The 23,714-nt window shown below is 40.5% G+C and overlaps 2 protein-coding genes across 2 annotated transcripts; both read left to right on the top strand.

Annotated features, from left to right (window-relative positions):
• The first annotated feature begins 541 nt into the window (after positions 1-541).
• LOC139462550 (glutamate receptor 4-like) lies at positions 542-8,105 on the top strand. The gene is made up of 5 exons (XM_071244363.1): positions 542-648; positions 2,448-2,502; positions 4,956-5,135; positions 5,564-5,903; positions 6,434-8,105. The coding sequence occupies exons 1-5, from the start codon at positions 638-640 to the stop codon at positions 7,144-7,146; spliced, it is 1,299 nt and encodes a 432-aa protein (XP_071100464.1). The 5' UTR covers positions 542-637; the 3' UTR covers positions 7,147-8,105.
• A 2,845-nt stretch (positions 8,106-10,950) lies between these two features.
• Positions 10,951-21,927, top strand: LOC139462542 (glutamate receptor 1-like). Its single transcript, XM_071244352.1, has 4 exons — positions 10,951-11,009; positions 18,873-19,052; positions 19,462-19,801; positions 20,325-21,927. Exons 1-4 carry the CDS (start codon positions 10,974-10,976, stop codon positions 21,038-21,040), a joined length of 1,272 nt encoding a protein of 423 aa, XP_071100453.1. The 5' UTR covers positions 10,951-10,973; the 3' UTR covers positions 21,041-21,927.
• Positions 21,928-23,714: the final 1,787 nt, after the last annotated feature.

Raw genomic sequence — 23,714 nt, 5'->3', positions numbered from 1 at the left:
TTAGAGCATTACTTGTTTCTGAAGCAATAGAACTTTCACAACATTATAAAGACATTACACAGGTCAGTTCAAAATACAGACGTTAAAATATAAACACACTCACACACCTAACATACACACACAGACACATACACATACACACATACTAACACACTCACACACCTAACATACACACACAGGCAGACACTTACACACACACATACACTAACACACACACACACACACACACACACACATACACCACATCCATAATGACACGTTTATGCATCAGACTGGATGATATTAACATCGTCATGATATTCCATAAGACAGACACTGTTAGACTCGGCTATCCGGCTATGATTCCACTCGCCCCGGCTACCTTAATGTTAACGGATGCGATCACAATTTTGATATAATTGCAGGAAAAATATAAATGGCTTAAGTGGTCCCCTTTCAGGCCCCGCAATTATAAATCACTTATTCGGAAAGGTTGATCTATTATGCTGTATCAGCTCATAGGGACATATAACGATAATATCGATAACAAGCAACACGGAATTTAACTGGCTTATTATTGTGGAGCGGCAGTTCCGTGTCAAGGTCGTTACTTAATACAGAGTACATTCTGTGCCTGGAGGAGAGATTGTGGAACCGAATGTTATTGAGGTAAGTCCATTTTGTCTGTCTATGAAAGATAATTCTAACATTTATTTAAGTGTGGCGCGGGTGGCTCTGTCATCTGAGACGCCGCGGGTCATTGTGGGGAGTTGCGTCCCTTGGGCACGCCAGAAACCTATGAATCATAGGTTTGAATCTCATGTTCGCCCTGATTATTATCCCAGGTTTAACAGCACCATACCCGCGTTCGTTGGTTTAACCAGAGTAGTTAACATCTGAGGTCAGCATTACTCTAAGCTCTCCTCCCACATCAAGCTGACACGCCGTGATATAACTGGCACACTGTAAATTAGTTCAAAGCGCCGTTAAAACCAAAACAATAAGCATGATTGGAAACACCAAACAGTTTCTTTATCTAAGAATATCATTATAATAAATGATAACATATTTCCTGCATCCGTACACAATGGAATGTATGGTATACGTATTAGTTGCACGTTTGCCTCTTGAATATCCGGGCGGATTAGAATTCAGCATCCTCTTGTAGTAAGAGGCGACTAACGGGATCGGGTGGTCAGGCTCGCTTAATTGGTTGATGTGTGTCAGTCGTATCTCTAATGCATGGACCGATGCTAGCAACTACTGGGTTGTCTTGTCCAGACTCGACCATTTACAGACCGCCGTCAATAGCTGGAATAATGCGGAATGCGGAGTTAAACAACAAACAAACAAACAAAACTTGTACGAGGGCCAGTTAATCGCCGAAGATAAACCGTTGCATAAAAATTATGCTTGTAATGATGATATTCACATTAACCTTAATCGATTGTCAAAAGACATAACTGAACATGTAAGTTGTGTTACAGAATATTCATTTGATGACTCAAGGAAACATTAAAGGATATTGTGTCATGTACATGATACGGATGCCACATTTTCACAATTGTTACTGACACAATATCAAACATAAGCAAATAATAGATGTGTATGTGATAAATTTTGTACAAAATGAAACTCTATGTAGCTGTATTGACTGAGAACTGAGAATAAGGAGGCATGCGTTGTCAGAACAACGTAAAATGTGGAAATACAAGACAATGGATATGTGTTGATCATCATAAGCCAATGTTAGTTGATATATATATATACACACACACAAAGACTTCGCAAGGTTCGAGTTAGAATTCAGCTAACCATTCTTGTAGTAAGAGGCGACTAACGGGATCGGGTGGTCAGGCTCGCTTCATTGGTTGATGGATGTCGTCGTATCCCAAATGCGTGGATCGATGCTAGCAATTACTTGTATAAGCGGTGGGGTTGGTAATCCCTGAAGATGAACCGTTGCACATGCATATGCTTTGTAATCATGATACTAGTATTCAAATTAATCGATTGTCAAAAGACATAACTGAACACATTAGTTATAGAACATTCATTTGATGAATGTTACCGTTGGGTCTCTCGTCACCGATGGTGGACCAACAGCTCATGAAGCGTTGTGTCAGTGTACAATGCAGTTACTATACCAGCGAGATACATGTCACATCACAACTAAGTGTATCGCTTAAACTCGTATATTTATCTGGAAGATTGAATACAAGTTGAATACAAAAAAATTTAAAAAATTAAAAAAATAAAAACTGATGGTAAATAAAATATTAAACTGAAAAACACAACCAAGAAAATATACAACTTTGCAAGACTTCGCAAGGTTCAGCTGTGGCTTCTCCATCCTAAATGTGGAATACACGTCCATATTGAGCGTGTTGCACAATGAATATTAAATAGCAAAATGGATTCCAGCTAAGCTGTTAAGATCTGTTTCGTACTTTTATATTCTGTTTCAGAACAGCTCGACAAACCAAGATGACTGCTCCAAACTACACTGTTACCTCGATACTAGTAAGTTATTTTTTTAATCTTTCCTTTATTTTCTAGACCACACATAGATACTCATAAGCCTGTTAACACGCTCTTTTTCCCTATATCGGGAAGTGTCCAACTGTTCTATTGTGTCTGTCACATTCAACATTATTGACTATAAGAGGGGACCAAGTTAATTATTTTGGGGATATTTGTTTTCAGCATATCCAGGGAATTTTTCTTTTTTTTAAATGTTGACAACAAATGATTTCTTATCGAAGAAATACGTCATCAGTTGTATTGTAATATGAACTGCCGGTCAAAAGAAAGTAGACACTTCTGTTTCATGGTGGCTAAAAATGAATAAAACAAGAAATGGTTATTCGATGGTGATGTATTTGATATGGGTTTCACAGCAGTGTTTTTGGACCTAAAGTTTGCAATGTTTCGGCGACTGTTTTCAGCCCTGTAAAGTTTTGATAACTTTTTTTTATCAAATGTAATTTCCATGTGGTATGCTTACTTTTGCCTGGCAGTTTTATGTGTCTTAACATGACCTCCATTGTCCCCATTTATCATGGATGGGGGGAAAGGGTGGGGCTGGAAGGTTTTTGTGGATGTGTCCCCACCCGTGAGGCAGGATATGCTCACCTGGTATCATCACAGATTTTATCGAGAAAAAAAAATGAACTTCTACTGAATCTCAACAGAAACAATGTAATACAGTTACAATCCTTTTTTAACCATTAACTACACTGCCATATAAACTTTTCAAAAAAAGAAACGCACCACGGATATTTCTTGCCATAAAAACAAAATTAGCGGACCAGAGAGGTGCAAAATGAAGAAGTTTATTGTGTTATAGTGTCTGTGATAAATTTCCCGGATCAAAATGATCACAACAAGGACATTAAAACCATTATTTGGGATAGAAGTTCGATTAGGAAAAACGCACCCAGTGCATTCAGAAAAAGGCCATGGAGCTGCACGATCTGCACGTGCAGCAGCACCATGAACGGTGTTAAAGTGCAGCGACAATCGAATGGTGACAGTTCGACAACATGCCAAGATTAACGGAAGTGCAAAGAAACAACGTCATAGGCGCTTGCAGGCAGAGGAATCCCGACCAGCTGTAACCAGGGTTTTCAATGTAGCCCCCAGCACCATCACAAGGCTATGGGATCGGTTTCAACAGCATGGGTCAACACGTGATCCGCCATGGTCGGGACGACCAAGAGTAACCACCTCCGCCCATGATCGCTACTGCGCCACCTTCGTGAAAGGACGACCACAGCCACCTGAACCACTTCCCAAATACCCGGACTGCGCAGAATATCCGACCAGGTCGGGACGACCAAGAGTAACCACCTCCGCCCATGATCGCTACTGCGCCACCTTCGTGAAAGGACGACCACAGCCACCTGAACCACTTCCTAAATACCCGGACTGCGCAGAATATCCGACCAGGTCGGTACGACCAAGAGTAACCACCTCCGCCCATGATCGCTACTGCGCCACCTTCGTGAAAGGACGACCACAGCCACCTGAACCACTTCCCAAATACCCGGACTGCGCAGAATATCCGACCAGGTCGGGACGACCAAGAGTAACCACCTCCGCCCATGATCGCTACTGCGCCACCTACGTGAAAGGACGACCACAGCCACCTGAACCACTTCCCAAATACCCGGACTGCGCAGAATCTCAGAAACAACATCGTCAACCACGACTGCAACGGTGTCGTCAACACAGGGTATGGCCTCATTTGAGAGATGTCTGGTTCTCTCCACAAGATTTTGGCTCAATACCTTGTACAGTTCTTCGCATAAATGTATTTTCCTACCTCTCACAAATTTGCCTTCGCGTTTCTTTTTTTCAGAGTAATAACACCATAAAAGTCTAGTTTCTCCCTTGCCGAACCAGGCTTGAATTCCGGTGTTACATTTTGGCTGGACTGACGAGTCAATGCATAGTCAAATCAAAATCGCCGAACAAAATGGACATCCGGTTCATGAACAACATAGCGACTGCCGTGCAGATTTCGGCCGATTTCACGATTTGCAGAGCATGTATACCGTCAACTCGCTCTTGACATTGATTTTCCAATTATTTTCTTCTTTTAATCAAGGTGCTCAAGTGATTTGATGCACTTTGCTTAATAAGACTCGTTGTATTACAATACAGATCTTGATTAACGATTATATCGTCTTGACTGGGCACCGTGTTTGAAGCACAATGATGTAAGTGTTGTGGAAGAATCTGACCGGTCAAAAGAAGGGACATAACTCGAAAAAGCCACTGGTGGCGCTACGATCGAACTACGAAATTTAAGCTCAGTTCGGCAAGTGTTGAAACTGAAGTCATTGTTGCTCACATTCCAATACGTCACATGGACGGCATGACACCCCTATCACACAAAGGTATGTGTTCAATTCTCTTTATGTGTTTTTGTCTTCATATAATAGCAATACGATTCCGTCTATATATTCCAGTCCAGTCCCTACGTCATGAAGAAAGATGGTGGTGGCTACAAGGGATTCCTCGTTGATTTACTCGAAAAAGTCGCTGAGGAGGTGGGGTTCAAATACAACATTCGGCTCTGCAAAGACGGCAAGTACGGATCTTATAGCAATGGATACTGGAATGGCATGATTGGAGAGGTGGTGCGAAGGGTATGCATACAGACTTACTAATCGTGTATTTCGTGTGTTTTTGTATCTTTTGGTCTACAACAGACTCTGCTTTTAGCAGATACTTTTTTATATTGAAAGTGTTTTGTCGCTTTTATACTTTGTAACATTGTTATTGTTTGTTCGTAACTTTGGGCTTTTTTCCATAACTCCTTTAGGACATATTTATTACATTCAGTATATATATATATATATATATATATATATATATATATATATATATATATATATATATATATATATATATATATATAGTACTGTTTTCAATATATAAACCGAAAATCAAAATATGTTCAGAACTTCTTTGAAAGCACAACACCAAGAGAAAATTAGCCTAATGTGACGACCAGTAACAAAAGTTTTAAGTCCGAGGCATCGTGACCAACTTCCATCTTCGTTTCCTTGACCAGGAGGCAAGCATAGGTCTAGGAGACGTTACCATTACCAGAGAAAGAGATCGAGTTGTGGATTTCTCCAAACCATACCAATCCCAGACACTACGTCTTCTGGTGAAAAAGCCTTCTTGGCATCCCCCCGGCCTTGGCTTCCTACTAGATCCATTCTCTTCGGAGATTTGGCTTTCTATCCTGTTTGCACTTCTTCTTGTGGCAATCCTGTTCGTCGTCATCGGTCGGTTCAACCCGTTTGAATGGAGGCAAGTGGCATCGGACAAAGACCCCAGAGGCGCAAGGCACAGCTTTGGTCTGAGAGAAAGTTTCATGTTTGTGTTCAGCACTATCACACTTCAAGGTAATAAATTGAATCCTTTCAAGAAATGACTCTCACATTTTATACTTTTTCTTTTCAATACGTATTTCAATTCGTATGCCTTTTAGTCATTTTATTTCCACAGTAATTTGAAACTTGGTCCGTTAAAATGCACATATAATAAAGCCTCTCAAGGATGAGTTGTGTGCTTTTGATACCAACCTACGTTTAAAATATAATTATATGAATACAATGTAACAAATGTTATATTTGGGATAACACTTTCTCAGAGTATGGCACCTAATCACCAGCACACAAAGTCAGCGATCTAACCCACTCAGCCTCCGAGGTTTCCACCGATTAGGTGCCTCACTCTGGCAATTTGGGTTCGAATCCCGAAAGCAACTCATCCCCCCAAAAATACGAGAATCTGTAACTTTACTAAGAAAGTGTTGTCCCAAACATAACATGTGTTACATTTGACCACTTTCTAAATGACATTGTATGTTTATATAAATACAATTTACTGTGATTAGAAATCAATGTTTCCAGATGTATAACGTGTGTTGCAGGTTACCGAGAGACTCCCCGGTCTCTGGCAGGTCGCGTGTTGGCGGTGTCCTGGTTCATCTTCGTCTTCTTCATGGTGGTGGCTTACATTGGAGCAGCCACGGCCTTCATGTTGGCGGGACAGAGCATGCCATCAATGCCTTTTGAAGATCTTGAGGACATTATCGATCAAAAAGAAATCCAAATCGGAATGGTGCGAGGTGGAAGTTCGTTTCAAAAGTTCAAGGACAGCAAGATAGGCATCTATCAGCGTGTGGCTGACTACGTTGAAATGCAGGACTCGTTTGTAAACAGCACGAAAGAAGGACTTGAAAAGGTTAGAGGCAGAGCTGGACATTTTGTAATGTTGATGGAGTCATTGAGAGCAGACTACATTGCCCAGCAGTTGCCCTGTGATGTAATGGTGTATGGCAATAGTTATTTCAGCATGGGCTTGGGTCTGTTCACAAATCAAGGATCTGGTCTCAAGCAGAAAATCGATGATGCACTGCTAAGATTGAGGGAAGATGGCACAATACACATGCTGCAGCAAAGATGGTGGGAAAAGGGTATCTGTGCTCCAGTGAATGTTGCGGAAAAACGGCAACAAACCATCACGGCTTCTCAAACAACACTTCGGAAACTTGCAGCCCCGTTCCTGCTGCTGCTGATAGGTGCTATCCTGGCTGTTGTGGTCCTGGTGGGCGAGATCGTCTTCAGGAAACTCAGGCAGTAGATGTCCGCACTGCATTCATCCATGGGCTGTCCTTCCACGAGGTTACGTCTCGCGACCTCATTACCACTCCTCTCGTCACTGTGGCTATATATACTGCCAGAGATACTGCCGATGTGACGTTAACTCACTATTTACCATTCCTCATTGCTTTTAGTATCCACACCATGTGCATCTTAATTAGGTGTTGTGTTGACTGTTGGCACCGTGTCACAATGTAATCATGGACTTATGTATGTCTAGATCCATGGAGACCCTATATAAACATTTACTTTATCGAACGTGTGCTTTACGATCTCTTCCTAGTAGATGATTAGTTGTGTAATGTATGCATGCAGATTCAGTTGGTAGGTTTATAGTTATGAAAAAGTGAAAAACATAAATTATCGTTCCTTCAGAAAATAACTGCATGTTTTTCTAACATGATTTATATTTTTGACCTTTGTGGCAGATGTTCATTTCAGCGGTTCGCACTCAGGATGTGTGATTGTTTCGGCTGGTCAAGTAGTCGTGGGCGCCGGAATTCGCTTAACAGATTGTGTTCCTAGGATGTGCTGGAACCCTATGATCGTGGGTTCGAACCCTAGATTCGCCCTATATGTTTCGTTGATTATGCTAAGATAATCTTGGGTTCGAGCCTGAGGTTCGCCCTGATTATCCTTGGTTTGTCACAACCATACCCATGTGGGTTTCGGCAAAGTGGTAAGCGTCTTAGACTTCCATCACATCGGGCTTTCCTTACGCATCCTGCCGATATAATTCTTATGACTATGGAATGAATTTCGTCCCTTTTATTTATGCCTCTTAAATTGCACTGGAGAACATTTTTTGTGTATGCATGCACATGTAACCTTAAGCAGTTACTTATATACTTGTATTAGATTTGGTATGTTATTTAGGAAGCGGAATAAACCGTGACAATTATTCAAAGTCCTGTCTTTTACACGCTTTTAATAAACAGGTACGGGTGCCAAAAATGGTCATTCTTTAGGTCCTACACGAAGAACCATTATACACGTGTTGGGTGACAATATTATTACATTTAACTGTTCAATTAATTTCACCAAACACATAATGTTGGTCATCCAATGGCCATGAAAGTCCATGCTCTTTACTAGTACTGTTGAATGATTAAGTCATCCCATGGTAGCAATGGCCTATGCTCTACACCAGTGCCAGATAATGATTAGGTCATCCGAAGGTAGTGGTGGCCTATGCTCTACACCAGTGCCATATAATGATTAGGTCATCCGAAGGTAGTGGTGGCCCATGCTCTTCACCAGTGCCATATAATGATTAGGTCATCCGAAGGTAGTGGTGGTCCATGCTCTTCACCAGTGCCATATAATGATTAGGTCATCCGAAGGTAGTGGTGGCCCATGCTCTTCACCAGTGCCATATAATGATTTGGTCATCCGAAGGTAGTGGTGGCCTATGCTCCTCACCAGTGCCATATAATGATTAGGTCATCCGAAGGTAGTGGTGGCCCATGCTCTTTACCAGTGCTATTGAATGATTAGGTCACCCATTGATAAACTAACATTGATTAGTTTATCAATTCCCACTTTGAAATAAAAAGATCAAACACAACTCACCCATATATCACACACATACACACCACGCACACATACTAACACACACATACACACACACTCAGGCATACCACACACACACACACACACTAATACACACCACACACACATTCACACACACACACACACACACACACACACAACCACACACACACACACACAACCACACCACACCACACCACACCACACCACACCACACCACACCACACCACACCACACCACACCACACCACACCACACCACACCACACCACACCACACCACATCACCACGGGGCTATCCGGCTATGATTCCACTCGCCCCAGTTACCTTAATGTTAACGGATGCGATTACATTTTTTATATAATTGCAGGAAAAATATAAATGGCTTAAGTGGTCCCCTCTCAGGCCTGGCCATTATATAAGTATTACTTGCATGTAAGCCTCGTGAATGTCCGAGTTAGAATTCAGCAACCCATTCTTGTAGGAAGAGGCGACTTACGGGATCGGGTGGTCAGGCTCGCTTATTTGGTTGGTGGATGTCGTCGTATCCCAAATGCGTGGATCGATGCGACTGGATTGTCTGGTCCAGACTCGATTATTTACAGACCGCCGTCAAAAGCGGAGTACGGAGTTAGACAAACTAAACTTAACTTGTATGAGCGGTGGGGTAGGTAATCCCTAAAGATAAACCGTGCAGGTCCATATGCTTTGTAATCTTGATATTAGTATTCAAATTAACCTTTATCGATTGTCAAAAGACATAACTGAACACATTTGATGAATGTTAACGTTGGGTCTCTCGTCACCGATGGTGGACAAACAGCTCGTGAAGCGTTGTGTCCGTGTACCACACAGTTACTATACCAGCGAGATATATGTCACATCACAACTAATCTGGAAGATTGAATACAAGTTGAATACAAAAAATACAAAAATATTAATACAATATTAAACAGATACAACACAACCATATATATTTAAGAATTGACCTTCACTTTGTGTGACTTCATTGGAGTATGAACCTTCAAAGAGTGAGGGTCAAACTGTATGAACGTCGTCGCAAGCTCCAATGTTTGGCCCTCACTCTTTGAAGTTCATACTCCAATGAACTCACACAAAGTGAAAGTCAATTCTTACAATTTTTTTATCACAATTTCTTACCTCAAAGGATGTAGGTCAAGATCTAAACACAGTTTTATTTAGTACGTGTGACTTCATGTTTACACTGACAGCCATAGAACAACCAGCTATATCGCGGAGTAAAATAGTTCCTCAAAAAGAGAGGTGACATGGGCGTATGGATGTACAACTTGCTCTTCAGAAACATCTTACGCAGCACATGAGTTCAAATCATATCCTCATTAGATGAGAAAGGTCTGTAAAGAACTACTTCAGTAAGTCAGTCACAATGACATCGCGTCGTAATACATTTACATCAAGTACAAGACGTCAAAATGGCCGACACCTTAAACGTGACGGGAGAGATTTCCGAAGCTGTTAATGAACCTGTGGCGGGTACATGTGTTAGTCATCATTGATCAACTGGCCGATCATTGAAAGGTGAATAAAGATGTGTCAAACAGACACTAGGGTAAATTCATAGATTCCTGGTTCCTGGAGACGGTCAATGTCAGCTTAGGCACGGATCGAGTCGATACCACTATAGTTTAGATGTCCATTTCATCGTTTGTTCATTAGGATGGGCCGGAGCGAGGATATTCGTGAACAATCATGCATTCACGCTCTCTGACATTTCTCAATGTATACTGAAACGCTGAGACCAAGAATAAAGGTTCTAAATAATCAGAAAGAACGCTTATGTATGTTTTCGGGCCAGGGAATTCCAAGGGGTTTCTCCAGGAATGTGGAAGTAGTCCGTCAGTGTTTACGTCATTTCAAGAACACGGTCTCGTGGCAAAAGTATGAACGTCAAATTGTGTCGTTCATACACTTCTGAACGTCAATTTCGCGGTCATGTGACGGATCTCTCGTCCAATGGAAAAGCCGTATATCGTGTAAACTTCAAATTAAAAAATTATATATATATATATATATATATATATATATATATATATATATATATATATATATATATATATATATATATATATATACTTCGCAAGGTTCAGTTGTGGCTTATCCATCCTAATTGAGCTTGTTGCACAATGAATATTTAAGGGCAAACTGGATTCCAGCTAAGCTGTTAAGATCTGTTTCGTACTTTTATATTCTGTTTCAGAACAGCTCGACAAACCAAGATGACTGCTCCAAACTACACTGTTACCTCGATACTAGTAAGTTATTTTTTTCAATCTTTCCTTTATTTTCAAAACAACTATATTTTCTGGACCACACATAGACACGCATAAGCCTGTTAACACGCTCTTTTTTCCTATATCGGGAAGTGTCCGAGTGTGCTATTGTGTCTGTCACATTCAACATTATTGACTGAAAGAGGGGACCAAGTCAATTATTTTTGGGATATTTGTCTTCAGGAAATCCAGCATATCCAGTGAAAATATCTTTTAAAATAATTGACAACAAATTATTTTTATCGAAAAATTACTTCATCAGTATTATTGTAAAATGAACTGCTCAAAATAAAGTATAGATTCTACTCCCATGTTTGATGGTGGCTAAAAATGACACAAACAAGAAATGGTTATTCGGTGGTGATGTATTTGATACGGGTTTCACAGCTGTGTTTTGGACCTCAAGTTTGGAGTGTTTCGGCGACTGTTTTCAGTCCAGTAATTTTTTTTATAACGTTTTTTGGTCAAATCCCATTTCCATGTGGTATGCTTACTTTTGCCTGGCAGTTATATGTATCTAGTATTTAGTGATGTCGCGATTCACCGATACACCGGTGTATCATCGGCAGACTTTGCAAGATACGATACCCGATACACTTAATTTGGGATCGATTCACATTTATCCCCATATCGATGTTGATTTCGCGACGATATCGAGTACAAAATCATTTTCTTCCCTCATAAACATGATAAAAGGTCGTCTTTTAGATACGAAACCGGCCCGATAACTAAACCGACTAGCTTTTTCCTTGCTGCTTATCATAATACAGCCCAGCCTGGTTCCCTCGGTATGCTGCGCTGGCGCTACACTGACCGAGGCAATGCAAGCTCCTCACAGCGATAGTCCGTTCGCGGAGCTCTCTATACTATCGCTGCCACCAGTTAAAACTCCCCACTGTGATAGGTGGCCCCAACCATGCTTGGAGTTTAACTCGCAACCGAACACAGGTGACGACTTTCGTGACGCCGAATACACTTACTGCTAGTAAATTACTTCATTTGTTTGTCAATTTGAATTTCTATTTTATAAAAGTGAATGAGTATGGTTTTACGCCGCTTTTAGCAATATTCCAGCAATATCACGGCGGGGGAAACCAAAAATGGGCTTCACACATTGTAGCCATGTCAGGATTCGAACCCGGGTTTTCGGCGTGGCGAGCGAACGCTTTAACAACTAGGCTCCCCGACCGCCCCCTATTTTATTAAAACTATCATGTAATTGATACAGTAAGAATGTAAGGGAGAAGTTGGTTAATTTTCCGTTAGTCTGCAATATCGAACCAATCTGATTATACAAACAACAAAGTAAATTCATCTGGAAAACATGGTCAGTCGTAAACCTTTTCAAAATGAAATATAATGGCATCCCCAAAGACATAAACAAAAGTATAAACGTTGCTACATTTGGGGTAAGAGGGCAAATTTCAAGATTCTTGTAATGGCCGCGCCCACACTGGTTGCAGCGATGTTACAGAGAGTAAAACGAAGGTGTCACGCGCTGGGAATGAGCTTGCCAGGCAATGACTGCACAATGGCCGCCTCCACTGGACGAATAAACATGGCGGAATCGCCATGTATTTACTACAGAAAACTCTAGAACGGGTGGTTAAAATCTTTCTTTGCATTTTCATGAATGCTCTTGCAATGCATATGTCACGAGAATAACGTCCGTTGTGACCTTTAGTGAAGGAAAACATTATTTGAGCTGTTTCGAGACTCGAAAGTGGTCGTCACATCGGTGAAATGTAAAGAATGACACACACCCCATTTTCAACAGTGATATGTGCCTTAATATTTCGTGTCAGATCACTGTTATCACGAAATCGTATACATAATGCATGGAATTAAACAACCACGTCAATGAAATACCATTGGCATCTTTATTTTAGCAAATTTGATGAAGTAAATGTCGCCTATTATGCCCCGTTTTCTCCCATTGTGAAACGGTGGTTTAGCGGAATTATTGAACGCCCAGTATCCTTAATAATTGTGTTTAATGATAGGGTCTGTCACTGGTTCCGATATTTGGCCTCTGGATTTTATTCTATATCTGATAATTTTGGAAAAATAATTGATTAATTCCAATCTAGTGTTTTTTAACTGTGTGTTTGCTTATACAAATGTCGGGTGTGAATGGCACGATAAAGAATATGTTAATTATTTTGAATTAATGTGGTACAGCGGCATACACACCCATATTCTCTTTTTCAGATGATGAAAAAAATAAAAATGTAACAATAGTCATGATGTGTCAATTAATCAACTGAAGACACTTAAGCATGAGGTCAAAAAAACTCTTTATTATTAATTACACCATTAGCAGGTTTTCTAGTTGATATGGAAAATCACTATGCCATGAAATTATACTAGATACCAATGCCATGTTTGAGATCCAGACACCCAAACAGTTTGTCCTGAAAGTGGCCACTGATTTTGTCAAGAAAACCAGAGGAAACTATGTGTGAGACACACACATTCAAGGGCTGTAGTTTATCAAAGACATATTTGGTAAAAAGCTAAGCAGTTGTTAAAATGTAATAATGTTTCCATCTGTCTATTGTCATAACATGATATTTGGGGTGGGGGAGTGGGGGTTGTCACCAAGTTATGATCTTACATATTATTTATTATCAAAATTCAAATAATGCATTCTATGGAACACACATGCAAATCACAAATTACCATAACTTTCAAGCAAATTAGTATAATTGTAATTTAACACGTATCTACTGACCAATCTACATTAACCCCAAAGGGTTTTCATCAATCAGACATCTGAGAAAAATTGCATTTTGTTTTTTATTACAAATTGAACAATCTAAAAACATTCAAAGCTGATGAACATGATGTCCTGAATAAAAGCCAAAACAAAAATTAACATAATCTGTTTTTGAACTTGTTAGTAGGTAATTTACCATGCAAAATCGGTCAACATGTTCAGTGTGAATTCTACATGAATTCAAAGCAAAATCACTAATTGTGTGTTGATCCAAGTATGTAAGCAGTACTGTTAAAGCATAAGAATGTGAAGCAATGCATCATTTTATCAACTGGTTGAATAAATTAAATGATGACATCATATTACATGTATGTGATTTATTACTTCTGTCAGATCTACATGTATATCATGCTCTGAATGATGTCAGTATGTGCTTTGATTCTGGCTTTAAGCCCCCAAAACTATAGTACTCATAGTCAAGGCAGGTTTCATTTGTTCCGGTAATCATCACCCCTAGTTAAACAGTTCACAAATAAATAGTGGAATGTACACATGTCTCCAGCTTTCATCCTCAAATATTGCAATTTCTGTGCACTTTTAATGTTCTGTATTACCATCATGATCATGCTGGGGTTTTTTCCTTTGCTTGAACAATAATGTAACTTGACTTCTTTTATTGAGAAGTTTATTTGTAGATAATTTCGTACACAGATTTATTGCATCTAACATGATGATTATAATCAAATTTTAAACTATTTTTCAATAATAATGGTATGCACACTTCTTTATGTTGTTCTGTACACGGATTCCACAGTGGCTATATTGCATCATATAGAATACTCATACTATGCCACTGTACCAAATTAATTATGATCATATTCTTTATTACTATTCCATTCAGACCTGTCATTTTAACAAGCACACATATAGATCTACTTCAGAAACACCAGATTTGAATTAATCCAATCTGTTTCCAAAATTATGAGATATATTTATGATTAATTTCATTGTGTAATAAGAAAAAAATGCCAAATAAATGGCTTTTCATGTGAATAAAATCCAGAGGCCAAATATCGCAACCAATGACAGACCCTATCATTAAACACAATTATTAAGGATACTGGGCGTTCAATAATTCCGCTAAACCACAATTTCACAATGGGAGAAAATGTGGCATAATCGGATAACATTTACTTCATCAAATTTGCTAAAATAAAGATGCCAATGGTATTTCATTGACGTGGTTTTTTAATTCCATGCATTATGTATGCGATTTCGTGATAACAGTGATCTGACACGAAATATTAAGGCACATATCACTGTTGAAAATGGGGTGTGTGTCATTCTTTACTTTTCACCGATGTGACGACCACTTTCGAGTCTCGAAACAGCTTAAATAATGTTTTCCTTCACTAAAGGTAACAGCGGACGTTATTTTCGTGACATATGCATTGCAAGAGCATTCATGAAAATGCTAAGGAAACAATTTACCCACCCGTTTTCTATAGTAAATACATGGCGTTTCCGCCATGTTTGTTCGTCTAGTGGAGGCGGCCATTGTGCAGTCATTGCCTGGGTCAGTGTAGCGCCAGCGCAGCATACCCAGGGAACCAGGCTGATACAGTAAGTCAACGATGACTGGACACCCGAGTCTTCGGTTACTTACACAAACGCTTAGTAGTAGCATCAATCATGGAGTTCGCGGAAACCGAATTCGAGAATCCGCCCAGCAAATTCATGTCGCCAGTTTGGAAACATTTTAAGTTTCCCGTGTACAACGCAGTTGGCATGAGGAAAGTCTGCAGGGAAATGACAGTATGTGTTATTTGCAAAGCTCACATATCACACACTGATTGTACAGCTAACATGAACAGGCACTTGATCCGTCACCATCCTTCTGCCGTGTTTTATTCAAGCCAAAACAACTCGACTGGTGGAACTGTTGCGAACAAGTGGAAAACATGCAAAAGGCCTCTTGAACACAGTGGCCAAAGCGCTTTGGGTTCTAACACCAAGCTTTCATCGAATTGTGATCGTTATCAACTCATCACTAGACATATTGCAATGCATATTCGGAACCCGTTGTACCGCGGCACTCATGGTATCGCGGCATTTGTGATTTCCGCTGGTTCACGCGGGTCACGCCTCTTAGCGGTAAATCACTAACCAGGAAGTGCTCGCTTCATAAACAATTTCAAATTCCTCGAAATGTTCCGTCTTCTGTAGGTAAGGAGTTATTAAAGCGTTGATACTTACTTCTGGCATCTTTTTTTATTATTGCCTTACCCCATCTATCAATGGACAACGATATAGCCCGCAGTTTCCCAAGTAAACTTCTCTTTCGACCTGAACTAGATCATCTGCCTATTCATGGGGACTAATAAGGTAACGGAAGTTACGTAGTCCGCACATTTTGTTCCCGCCCTGTGGCCAGAATCTATTTGGGTATCATAAGGGCAATAATGCCAAACTTAGAAATACATTAATCTTCGCAAGTAGCCAAATGATAAATACATACTTTTTGGCATACCAGGAGTGCTTTAGATATTTATTTTTAACTTTTAACATTTAAACATTTTTTGGACAAATGATTGTCATCAAATTTTTTAAACAAAAATCTTCAATATCCTTTCTGATATTTTGTTGATTGTTTAAAATATTTTTCCTTATTTTTCGGTAAATATGCATTGGATACCTATAACCGATAACACACTCAATACTTTATTTGTGCTGTCTATGCACGTTTCTTCACAAACCACTAAGGTCTGACATCATCATACTTAGTGGTTGGTAGAATTATGTGCTGTTTTGGCCCAGTTCGGACCTCCATCCACAACTCTCCCCTGTGCCGCGATACGATGAAGTTCTCTCCCTCGTCAAACAGCACGAGGCCCGGCTTTTACTCGACACTATACTAATATAAATAATGAACTTTTATCAGTAAAATAGTCATAGTTAGATACAATAAATGACACCTGGAATAGAGAACACGAATAATCATAAAGATTAGTGAGTGCACTTTGTTCCGTTTAGCGAACATAACAAGTATCGCGATACCCCGAGGTTACAGGCTCCATTGCACAAGATTTAAAACCATTTCCACTGTTGAAAATCAGACTTTTATTTCACTTGTCCAAACACAAGAGCTAAAATATGATATTCCAGACAGGACGTATTTCACCTCCAAAATCTTTCCTGGGCCCCGTTCCACAAAGCGATCTTAGAGCTACGACTGTCGCAAGCCTATGCTAAAGAATGGGAGTTACGATCATCTTAGCGCTACGAACGCTTTGTGGAACGGGCCCCAGAACTCTTCAAAGGAAAAAAGAGCAGAAGTTGAGGATGGTTTACAGACAGCCCCAGCTATTGCCATAACCAGTGATGGTTGGACGTCAAGGCCCACTCAGAGTTATATTACTATTACTATAACATCTCACTACATGTACATCTCCTCAGAATGGAAAATTGTTAACAATGTGCTCCAGACAAGACCTATCTATGAATCCCATACTGGTGCCAATGTGGGCCAAGTTCTCTCTTCAGCTGTAGTTGAATGGAAAGTTGGAAGGAATATGCCAGTGGCATGTGTTACTAAGAATGCAGCAAATATGACAGTGGCACTGACGAATGCTGGATATAGGCAGGTAAAATGCTTTGCACACCTGTGAATCTGGCTTCCCAGGAGGCCCGTAAACTTGACAACGTGAACAGACTTCTAAATAAATTTAGACGGATTGTGGGTGTTTTCCATGGTAGCTCCACAGCCACTACCCTTCTCAGAGAAAAGCAGTTGATGTTACTGCTTCCCAAACATTCTGTGATACAGGATGTGTCCGCTCGGTGGAACAGCAGCTATGACATAGTGGAAAGGTACTTAGAACAGCGCCCTGCGGTGATGTCTGTTCTAATGTCAAAGGAAGTACCTTGGATTGAGTGAGACAGACCTTTCCAATGCTGAAGATCTTGTTACTATTTTGAGAATTGTTCCGGGTATTTGGGATGCGGTTGAGGTGGCTGTGGTCGTATATATGTATGTGGTCGACAGTTGCAGCAGACCGGGAGAGACAGATTGCCACGTCAGCTGTAGCAAGAGTTTTCAATGTAACGCCCAGCACCATCAGGCTATGGGGCCGGTTTAACAGCATGGGTCAACACGTGATCGGCCAAGGTCGGGGCGACCACGAGTAACCACCCCTGCCCAGGACGACCTGTTCGACTATTGAGCCATCAACATCGTCAATAACGACTGCATTCGTGTCGTCAAAGCAGGCCTCAACTCGGATGGAGAGATGTCTGGTTCAGCGACGAATCAAGATTTCTCTTCCGTCGAGGGGAAGGAAGAGCACGGGTCTACAGACGTCGGGGAGAACGTTGCGCCGGAAACTGTGTACAGGAAGTGGACAGGTTTGGTGGGGGTAGCGTTTTGATGAGGGCGGATATCTCTCATCATGGCAGGACAGGTTTGGGCCATATCCCAGGGCAATCTTACGGCTCAACGATACATCAACGAAATTCTCATACCACACGTCCTCCCAAATTGCAGCAAACGGCAACAGTGTATTCCAATAGGACAACGCTCGACCGCATACAACACGAATCACAAGAGCCTGTCACCACATCAAGAACGCTGATGTTTTCCCCTGGCCCTCCAGATCCCTGGATTGGAACCCGATAGAGCACCTGTGGGATGAATTGGATAGACGGCTACGCCAACGTCAAACACTTCACCTTGGACATTTCCTATGAACCGATAACTGAGATGACTACAATCACCAAGGGTTCTCTCCACAACAATTTGGCTCGATACCTTGTACGGTTCCTCGCATAAATGTATTTTCCTACCACACACAAATCTGGCTTTGCGTTTCTTTTATTGAAGAGTAATAACACTATAAAAGTCCAGTTCCACCCTTGCGGAACTAGGCTGGAATTCCGGAGTTACATTTTGGCTGGAGTAACGAGCCAATGCATTGTCGAGCAAAATAGGCATCCGGTCCATAAACAACACGGCAACTGCCGTGTAGATTTCGGTCAATTGCACGATTTGAAGAGCATGTGTACAATCAAATGGGTCTTGAATTAGATTTTCCAATTTTTAGCAATACGATTCCGTCTATATATTCCAGTCCAGCCCCTACGTCATGAACAAAGATGGCGGTGGCTACAAGGGATTCCTCGTTGAGTTACTCGAAAAAGTCGCTGAGGAGGTGGGGTTCAAATACAACATTCGGCTCTCCAAAGACGGCAAGTACGGATCTTATAGCAATGGAAACTGGAATGGCATGATTGGAGAGGTGGTGCGAAGGGTATGCATATAGACTTATTAATCGTGTATTTCGTGTTTTTGTATCTTTTTGTCTACAACAGACTCTTCTCTCAGGAGATACTTTTTTAATATTGCCGCTTTTATACTTTGTATCAGTGTTTTTGTTTGTTCGTAACTCTGGGGTTTTTTTTCAATTCCATGACTCATTTAGGACATATTTATTACATTCAATATATATATATATATATATATATATATATATATATATATATATATATATATATATATATATATAGTACTGTTTTAAATATATAAAGCGAAAAACGAAATATGTCTATAACTTCTCTGAAAGCACAATACCAAGAGAAAATTAGCCTAATGTGACGAATAGTATTAACAGTTTAGTCCGAGACATCGTGATTAACTCCAATCTTCGTTTCCTTGACCAGGAGGCAAGCATAGGTCTAGGAGACGTTACCATTACCAGAGAAAGAGAACGAGTTGTGGATTTCTCCAAACCATACCAATCCCAGACACTACGTCTTCTGGTGAAAAAGCCTTTGTGGCATCCCACCAGCCTTGGCTTCCTGCTAGATCCATTCTCGACGGAGATTTGGCTTTCTATCCTGTTTGCACTTCTTCTTGTGGCAATCCTGTTCGTCGTCATCGGTCGGTTCAACCCATTTGAATGGAGGCAAGTGGCATCGGACAAAGACCCCAGAGGTGCAAGGCACAGCTTTGGTCTGAGAGAAAGTTTCATGTTTGTGTTCAGCACCATCACACTTCAAGGTAATACATTAAATTTCAGGCAATGACTCTCACATTCCATATTTTTTCTTTTCAATACGTATTTCAATTCGCCTTTTAGTCATTATATTTCCACAGTAATTTGAAGCTTGATCCGTTAAAATGCACATCTAATAAAGCCTCTCCAGAATGAGTTGTTTGCTGTTGATACCAACACACTTTTAAAATATAATTATATGAATACAATGTAACAAATGTTATATTTGGGATGACACTTTCTCAAAGTGAGGCACCTTATCACCAGCACACAAAGTCAGCGTTTTAATCCATTCAGCCTCCGAGGTTTCCACCGATTAGGTGCCTCACTCTGGCAATTTGGGTTCGAATCCCGAAAGCAACTCATCCCCTCAAAAATACGAGAATCTGTAACTTTACTAAGAAAGTGTTATCCCAAACATAACTTGTGTTACATTTGACCACTTTCTCAATGACATTGTATGTTTATATGAATACAATTTACTGTGATTAGAAATCAATGTTTCCAGATGTATAACGTGTGTTGCAGGTTACCGAGAGACTCCCCGGTCTCTGGCAGGTCGCGTGTTGGCGGTGTCCTGGTTCATCTTCGTCTTCTTCATGGTGGTGGCCTACATAGGAGCAGTCACGGCCTTCATGTTGGCGGGACAGAGCATGCCATCAATGCCTTTCGAAGATCTTGAGGACATTGTCGATCACAAACAAATCCAAATCGGAATGGTGCGAGGTGGAAGTTCGTTTCAAAAACTCAAGGACAGCAAGATAGGCATCTATCAGCGTGTGGCCGACTATGTTGAAATGCAGGACTCGTTTGTAAACAGCACGAAAGAAGGACTTGAAAGGGTAAGAGGCAGAGCTGGACATTTTGTACTGTTGATGGAGTCATTGAGAGCAGACTACATTGCCCAGCAGTTGCCCTGTGATCTTATGGTGTATGGCAATAGTCATTTCAGCATGGGCTTGGGTCTGTTCACAAATCAAGGATCTGGTCTCAAGCAGAAAATCGATGATGCACTGCTAAGATTGAGGGAAGATGGCACAATACACATGCTGCAGCAAAAGTGGTGGACATTAATGGGGAGGTGTCCAGTGGCTCCTGTTGCTAACAAACGGCAACAAACCATCACGGCTTCTCAAGTAACGATTCGGAAACTTGCAGCACCGTTCCTGCTGCTGCTGATAGGTGCTATCCTGGCTGTTGTGGTCCTGGTGGGCGAGATCGTCTTCAGGAAACTCAGGCAGTAGATGTCCGCACTTCATTCATGCATGGGCTGCCCTTCCACGAGGTTACCACTCCTCTCGTCACTCTATGGCTATATACTGCCAGGATACTGCCGATGTGACGTTAACTCACTATTTACCATTCCTCATTGCTTTTAGTATCCACACCATGTGCATCTTAATTAGGTGTTGTGTTGACTGTTGGCACCGTGTCACAATGTAATCATGGACTTATGTATGTCTAGATCCATGGAGACCCTATATAAACATTTACTTTATCGAACGTGTGCTTTACGATCTCTGCCTGGTAGATGGTTAGTTGTGAAGCGCATGCATGCAGATTCAGTTGGTAGGTTTATAGTTATGAAAAAGTGAAAAAAATATAGACTTATTGTTCATTCAGAAAAAAAACTGCATGTTTTTCTAACATTATTTATATTTTGTACCTTTGTGGCAGATGTTCATTTCTGCGGTTCGCATTCAGGATGTGTGATTATTTTGGCTGGCCAAGTAGTCGTGGGCGCCGGAATTCGCTTAACAGATTATGTTCCTAGGATGTACTGGAACCCTATGATCGTGGTTCGAACCCCAGATTCGCCCTACATGTTTCGTTGATTATGCTAAGATAATCTTGGGTTCGAGTCTGAAGTTCACCCTGATTTGTCGCAACCATACCCATGTGGGTTTCGGCAAAGTGGTAAGCATCTTAGACTTCCATCACATCGGGCTTTCCTCACACATCCTGCTGATATAATTCTGATGATTATGGAATTAATTTTGTCCCTTTTATTTATGTATCTTAAATGGCACTGGAGAACATTTTTGTGTATGCATGTAACCTTAAGCAGTTTCTTATATACTTGTATTAGATTTGGTCTGTTATTTAGGCAGCAGAATAAACTGTGACAATTATTTACAGTCCTGTCTTTAACACGTTTTTAACTGTTCAATCAATTTCACCAAACACCTAATGTTGACACAAAACAATCATATTTTACCTTTGAATAGGATCTTATAGGATTTGTCAAGAACGGCATTTCCACATCCAATATACATATGGAGTTTTTAATGGTTTTCAACTTACACTGACCGTGACTTCAGGGTAACATTATCAAAGCCAAGATCAGAGTGTAGGTATCAATTTTGATTTTTGGTCAAAAGAAGGTTCGGGATGGACTTATACACAATATGACTTGTATTTGATAACATTTTATTACTTAAAAATATATGTACAAGGCATCAAAACGGACTACATTTTTGCATAAGGGTTTGTATGAGAAATATTAACATAATGCGTCACATAAAATGCTATGCAGAGGAGAGTTTGTATGGAATATAGGTCAGAAGTATTTCACAACGTCATTTTGCATGGAATATATTTCGTCATTCAGGATGATTTCTTTTTTTTATCAGATACAGTAAATCGTTATAAATCTTATTCGTGGGGAGAGTTTATGTTGAGCAATATTCCCGCAGCTCCAGCTCTTGGTGTCTGCATTTCACAACTTTTGGGGGTACAATCGAGCATCAAAGAGCGTCATACAACTCTTGCTCAGATCATTTATCCTCTTAAATCAAAACGTCAACGCCAGAGGATATTTAGTCTCTCCCATCGGGAAAAATAGCGGTGAAAATGACATGAATGGACCACTGATAAATCAGTAATGACACCAGGTGTTCAAGAACGGTCACTAGTCTGATCCAGGCCTGACTATTGATTCTGCTAGGAATATCCAATGAAAACATCATCAGGCTCAAGGGCCCACTTGCATAAAGCGATCTTAGCGATAAGATGATTGTAACTCCCATACTTTAACATCAGCTTACAATAGTTGTAGTGCTAGGTGTATCGCTTTGTGCAAGTGGGGCCAGGAGATTCAGAACACTGCGGCAGGGATTGTAACACAGTCACCTGTAAGAACAAACATATGTCTAGTGTTAAGATCCCTCCATTGTCAAAGATAATTTTAAGTTATGATGATGTGATGAGAGATGATTTCAAACCCTTACGTACAAGTTTGTAAACGGAACAGATCCATCTTATCTCAACGACCATGTCCATGTGTACCAGCCATTTAGGAACTTACGGTCTGGTGACAAACTTCAGCTGGTCATCCACACTTAACTTAAAGCCTTTGGTGCCGAATCTTTGGAAATAACTGCTGCATTAATAAAATACATTTCCAATTTCTCTCAGAAATTATTATTATCGTCATCATCATCATCATCAACATCATCATCATCATCATCATTATTATTATTTACAGATTAAAAGGAAAAATGCAGCAAAAAGGGTTTGGGTGATCCTAGCACAGTCAGGCTGGTTAGGCTCATCATCAGCTCAGGGCCTTTGTCCCCTCTACACGCAGCCAATGGGACTTCTCCCAGGAAGCGCTGCCCAGTCAAACCAATCGAGAACTTGATTTCATAAAATGCCTGCAATGCCTTTAATGCTGAAACGTTCACTGTGAAGCTTAGTTGTAAGCAGTTTGTGTCTTTGAATATGATTTTACAAAAATGTACAAGGAACTAACCGAATGAGAATACCGACGACATAAGCTGGAGCTGATGGTAATGTTCGACATGCTGGAGAACGAAGAGCGAAATCGTACAGCTTGGTGCTGATGTTGCCATCATTTTGATGACGTGTGATATGGTTTTAGTGGATTTCCATCTCTGATGCATAGATGGGGTCAAG

This window comes from Haliotis cracherodii, unplaced genomic scaffold, assembly GCF_022045235.1.
Source record: "Haliotis cracherodii isolate W230 unplaced genomic scaffold, xgHalCrac1.p SCAF_1, whole genome shotgun sequence".
NCBI lineage: Eukaryota > Metazoa > Mollusca > Gastropoda > Lepetellida > Haliotidae > Haliotis > Haliotis cracherodii.
The sequence above is the reverse complement of the archived record's forward strand: the minus strand, read 5'-3'. Positions and strand labels throughout refer to the sequence as shown.